Below are 6384 nucleotides of genomic sequence, written 5' to 3' on the forward strand. Positions count from 1 at the left end.
TTACCAGAGTATTTTTTAACACAAGTATCTGTACTTCTACTTAAGTATGGAAAGTGAGTACTTTTGCCATCTCTGGTTAGGGCTCATGCCAGACACCATCAAATGTGAGTATTTGCCCACTCAAGTCAGTTACAACAACAAACTGCAGTCAGGGGAGAGAGAGAGAGAGAGAGAGATGTCTAGCACCTGACACTTTGGAGAGGTGTTCTCTTCACAGATGAACCCTAACACCAGATACTGACTGGTTTTCAGACAAATTTAGACAGATTTGTGCACAATAGAGAGAAATAAGCCTTTTGTATACACAGAAAAAGGCTTAAATCTTTGAGTTCAGCTCATGAAAAATGGGGGCAAAAACAAAAGTGTTGCATTAATAATTTTGTTTAGTGTACATGTATACACAATTAATAGCCATGGTGATGGTCAGTAAATGAAATAATTAAGCTATAGGCTAACTAGAAAATCACCTGTAGGTCTAGGCTACTGTGCTAGAGGACAAACCCTCCATCAGACATTTTTAGCTTAGATTTTAGAACCACTATAATAGAACATCTTAGCAGTGCATGCATCAAGGTCCTTGGGCCTTAATCGTTTTCAAGACACATGATATTGTATAGGCATTAAAAAAGGAAATCAGGGAGTCTGTGAAAAAACATAAAGACTAAGTAAAACTGTATTAAACAGAATTAACACTGCCTGTAACAGCGTCATAATTGATGTCCTCATCTCAAATAATTCTGTGGCTGAAGCTTACCGGGGGAATTTACTGGGTTACTATGGATTATTCTCCTACTCACTCGCCCAAAACTATGCTGGGATCGTACCTAACGTTACATTCTCAGTTTCAGCTGGTTCAAAGAAGTTGAGCTGCTACACAATCTTTCCACGTAGGCTACGTAACTAAACCTTGGCAACATCAGTGGCTGGGTATCAGTGAGGTCTGTTTGAGCCATGATTTCAGGATGTGGGTGCTTGGGAAAGAATAGTCCTCATGTCGCCCTCTTGTGGTTAGATTTAAACGCCAAAGGAAGCTAGCGTTCCCAGCAAATCTCTAGCTGACGGGATTGGTAGTTTACAATTAAGTTAAGTAGGCTAAATGTTTCCTAAACGCTTATCAAGAACAAGCCGTGCACTCATATTGCCCAAGAGCAACACCTCGGCTTTCAAAACATCCAGATGAAAATCTGGGACGTATTTCTGTAGATGGTCAGTGTCAGTGAATGCCTCATTTTTAGTTGTTATATTTCCTACAACAGCTAAACGCAACACGTGACTCCGCTTTGGTCACACGGTCAATGACATCAGCAAAAGCTTTACCGAGGCAGATGTGTAAAGTATCGTTGCAACACATGTAACATACTACCAGCTGTGAGCACAAGGGCTTTATTCTCACCGTGAGTGGACCTTTCGGGACGAACAAGCAAAATCAGACGAGCAAAACCTTAGGATAAACCGTTTTAAGGACAGGGTGCCTCTATTGGTGCTAACAGTGGTAAGCTTAGCTAGCATACCTGGTGAACTTTTACTTTCATTGCTTAGTGTGTTTGACAATTAACTTTATCCAACTCGAGCAAGCTAACCAGGCAGCTGAAGCTATATAACATTAGCTAAATTCAAGGACGGACTTAGAACTCTACAAGGGTAAGAGTTCAGTTTTGCTGGCTAACTGTCAAAGAGTTTCCGCGGATTAGCCAGTCCGCCTTCCTTGCGTCGTTCGAGGTCATTCTGTAGCCTCTTTCTAAGATAGCCAGTGGTTAACTGGAAGGTAGTCATGAAGAGCCTACCGTATTTCTGCCGGGGAGAGGTTATTCGAGGTTTCGGGAGAGGAAGCAAAGAACTGGGAATCCCTACAGGTGAGATCATTATCTGCCATTAATCTGTATGAACTGTTGAGTAACGTTAGCTAATAACCTACAGTATACGTATCTTACGCTAGCTAGGTCAGTCTAAATTGGTCCAGAGTTCATTTCACCAGAGCGAGAACCAAAGTGAAGGTAACGTCAGATATTTAATAACACTTGCAGTCTGTGTTTTTGACCAAAATTTCCGCCAGCCTTTTTTCGGATGATTAGCTACGCAGACAATCTGTATACTGTTAATTCATAATTGTTGCAGTTACCGACTTGCACTAAACAGCATTGATGACGAGCCCCTTTTCACCCAACGACGCGCATTGTTTTACTCATTGCGATAAATGTGAGTTGAGCAACGGAACTTGACAGATGTTTCTAGAAATATGAAGTGACGTCATATCTTAAGCCTGTGGTTCCCGGACTGAGGAACCCAACACAATTGAGGCACACTGTGTGTTTGGTTTCAGGAAATTGTCAAACATTCATATATATATATATTTTGTAAAAGCTTTTTGTATCAGCTTTTACAAAAGAGATGTTTGTCCCCAACCATGCAGAGCTTTGAAACATTTGCCAAAAGTGTGTTACCCACTGTAACAAAATATTATCTAACATTATCAATTTCTAGCCCTGGTTATCTTAACATCCAGTTAACTACAGTTCTCAGGTTTAAAATAAATTAATACATGTATTCATCTGAGTCTAGGTGACATTGAGCATGACACTAACTTTCAGGAGGAGTTGTTTCCCTTACTTTTTCTTTCCTTCCCCTGACTCTTCGTCCCTTTCTCTCTCCCATCTCCAGCCAACTTCCCTGACTCAGTGGTGGACAATCTTCCAGCAGATATCGGCACAGGAATCTACTATGGCTGGGCCTGCGTCGGTAATGGTGATGTCTACAAGATGGTGATGAGCATTGGCTGGAACCCGTACTACAAAAATACGAAGAAGTCCATGGTCAGTACAAGAAAAGCAGCATTCACTGCAAACTGTTTGAGGAAACATGCACTTTGCCAATCTATTTCTAAGATGTTGAATAGTCGTTGACAATCGAGGGTTTAATGGCGGCCATGGGAATCAAATTTCCCACAGTGGACAAAAGGAAAAAAAAAAACTTTTAAAACGTTTTTGTAAAAAACAAAAGGAATACCCTTTATGTTGAGAGAAGAAAACAGTGGCTAAAGTTTGTAATATAACACATTTATGGACACATTTCTTTAAGCAACACCCTAAACTGTTCAGTAAAATGAAATGAATAAAGTTGTGAAATAAGTCACAAGATATTAGTCAAGTGTTTGGTGCAAAGATTTAAGTCTTTAAGTATTAAAGCTGTTTTCAAGATAGACATGTTCTTTTGGTATTATTAAAATAGTTTTGTGTACTTTGTACACACTCAGCCATTTTTCTACATTTATTTTGCATCAAAATTTAATAATTGTAATTTTATTTCAGCTGCTATTAAACATTCTGGTTTGATGCAGTTTATCACATTTGACAGTTGCAGTACTCTTGTAAGAAATACTTTTTTATTTTTATTCTAGGAGACCCACGTGATTCACACATATAAAGAGGACTTTTATGGGGAGATTCTCAGTGTTGTCATGGTGGGCTACATCCGTCCAGAGAGGAGCTACAACTCACTTGGTACAACACCACACACACACACACACACACACACACACACACACACACACACACACACACACACACACACACACACACACACACACACACACACACACACACACACACACACACACACACACACACACACACACACACACACACACACTCTCTCTCTCTCACACTCCTATTTCTGTATGCCTGCACTTAAAGGGTCTAACATTTATAATGCCTCCAGATTTAATCTTTTTTACCCTCTTAACCCACCATGATTTCCCCTTCCTATACACTCAATTATTCTTCTCTTTGCACCTGGCTTCTTTATTGCATGTCTTCATTTCTCTTGAACTTCTGTTTTTAACAGAAGCGCTCATTGCAGCCATAAACAGCGACATTGAGGAGGCCAAGGTCAAGCTGGAGCTCCCCGAGCATCTCAAATTGAGAGACGACAACTTCTTCACCAGCGCTCCCAGCTCGTCGTCAGCCCTGCCCCCCAACACTGCATCCACATCACAGACTATTATAAATGGTCACTGACAGCTGGCTGTGACTGTAGCACATTGTGCGCACACACACACATCAGAAAACACATATGTTTCTATATACACACAGGTGTATGCACTAATTAAAATGCACAACATCCTTCTGAGATCTCTGACCCGTTGTCATGGCTGCATAAACAACCAATCTTTTTTTAATTGTATTTTTCTTTTACCTCTTCAATGTGTCTCAATTGTTTAACTTCCTGAATGTTTCTTTGCAGACTGCTTCTGTATATACTCACACCAGATTGCCTCATCTAATAGCATAACTGTGTATCTCTTTGGTCTTACTGGTCCTGCTGTATATTTGGAATCTTTTAATGGAAGAAGGTACCTGAAAAAAATACAGATTTTGGCATGAGGATGACCACAAGTAATTTTGTAAAAATTTGTATATAACGAAAGACACAAATAGACCGTAAACTCAAGTCTGAACCCTGTCTTGCTAAGGTTGAAAATACAATGCTTATGTCCTTTTCTGTGGATGTTTGTTTCTGTGTCAGATGGTTAGAGAGAAAGTCTGGGCATTATTATCTGGAACAAAAACACTGCATTGCTGCAATAGGGTCAGTTGTTTTTCAGGTTCATTTGTTGCAATTATTTATTCTAGTTTACACAGGGACCAGGGTTACTGCTTGTAGAATTAAAGTTTCAACAATACATTTATATGTCCGTTTTGTTATTTCCATATATTAAGGTAAGCTGCAATGGGAATACAATTCATTCTAATTTTGTAAAGCAAAAAATAGGATAAAATATTAAAACTTATGCACATGGCTGGCCAAGAGCTCTTTTTGTCTGATAACCGCCTGGATGTTGTTAATCCTAATATCAGTGATTACATCAATGATTTCTTGATTTAATTAAAATAAAGCTCTCAGAACTTAAATTTTCCTGTTATTTTCCCCTTAAATCAATTACTAAAGTTAAGAAAATTCCTGTAATATTTCATCACCTTTCATCATCAATCCTATGAATTCTGCACTCATAACGGTCATATTTCCAGCAAAAGCAGAGCAGAAGTAAGACAAACAGTCCCAGTGGGTATGTGAATGTGTAGATAAGTGACACAGCAGGAATAAAAACTAAAGCATCGGCTTGGCTCATGAAGGGAAAGCCAATGTTGACTTAACTGCTTAAGCAACTAAGAAATTAGAATAACTAGTTTTTTCAACTAATATGAGAACAGTTAATATTAAATAGACAACAATGGAAATGTGATATAACTCCCTGTGACACAGATGAGGAACCAGCTAAATTAAGATCACACTTCCACACATCGGTTTACATAGGCTCAAAACAGATCTCTTCTTATTTAAAAGTATACTATATTAATTTAGCTTTCTTACATAGCACAGTCTCTCACAAAATCCAATGTGAACATGTTAGTAGGCTTAACATCACAGTGAACGGATAACAGCAGACACTTTAGTGTTGATTTGCATGCAAGTCTTTGCCAAATTACTTCATCTCACCTTTGTACATCGGCAGGTTAATTCATAACACATTTTCATCAAGTGCACACACTCACAACTTACATCAAAATCCAGCTTTATTATGAAACAATGATTCACAGCACATTTCAACTTAACCAAGTACGTAACCATTTTTCTGTGGATGGGGCAAACATTTGTTATTATCTCAGGGAGACCGCAAAAAAAGCAGATACACAACCCTAAAGTCAAAACAGAGCTAGAGTAGAGCTAAGAGTAAATACGTTTAAGGAAAAAGTTCTGGAAAATCACTTCTTCTGCAATATTTTTCTGTGTTTTGAGCATTATTATTTTGAACACACGCAGCGACACGCAGATGCCAGCATTTTACTGTAGCCTAAACAAGATGTTCCTCTCTGTGTAAACCAAACTGAAAAGATTCAAAGTACCACACATGTTACAGATCTGAGTGTACTTCAGTATAAAGTACTGTGCTTGGGGGTTTTCTCTTAAATTCAAATACGGATTTTACCCTGCAATCTAACATAAATCAAACAATATGTATTACGTTTTCAGGCATAACATTCAATGTGAGCAAATATAAGTGTTATACAATGAAAAAAGTTGATTAGACCCACATCACTCTTCTCTTTCTTCTGCCTGGTTTGTTTGGAGGGAAAAAGAGCGTCGCAGGCCTAAAAGGCGGAGTTATATAAGCTTGGAAAGGTGTATGGTTTTAGTGATGATTGATAGTCCATAATTGAGGCAGGTCAGGGGGGAACTTGATATTTAACAACGCAGTCTAGCACAAAGTATTGTTATTGATAAGACCCTTAAATCAGATGATGCAGAAACAGGACGTACAGTGGGTACGGAAAGTATTCAGACCCCTTTAAATTTTTCACTCTTTGTTTCATTGCAGCCTTTTTCCAA

General features: G+C 38.7%; 1 protein-coding gene across 2 annotated transcripts in view; it reads left to right on the forward strand.

Annotated features, from left to right (window-relative positions):
- Nucleotides 1-1265: 1265 nt before the first annotated feature.
- The window catches only part of rfk (riboflavin kinase), a 22056-nt gene continuing 16937 nt past the window's right edge, over nucleotides 1266-6384 (forward strand). Inside the window, exons 1-4 of one of the 2 annotated variants that reach the window (XM_034873081.1) lie at nucleotides 1266-1853; nucleotides 2659-2810; nucleotides 3395-3497; nucleotides 3841-4042. In XM_034873081.1, the coding sequence (XP_034728972.1) occupies nucleotides 1772-1853; nucleotides 2659-2810; nucleotides 3395-3497; nucleotides 3841-4013 (510 nt within the window). In that variant the 5' untranslated portion in view covers nucleotides 1266-1771 and the 3' untranslated portion in view covers nucleotides 4014-4042. The remainder of the gene's footprint in view (nucleotides 1854-2658; nucleotides 2811-3394; nucleotides 3498-3840; nucleotides 4043-6384) is intronic. The other variant, XM_034873082.1, reaches the window with a different exon arrangement.

Source organism: Etheostoma cragini, chromosome 5 (genome assembly GCF_013103735.1).
Source record: "Etheostoma cragini isolate CJK2018 chromosome 5, CSU_Ecrag_1.0, whole genome shotgun sequence".
Lineage (NCBI taxonomy): Eukaryota > Metazoa > Chordata > Actinopteri > Perciformes > Percidae > Etheostoma > Etheostoma cragini.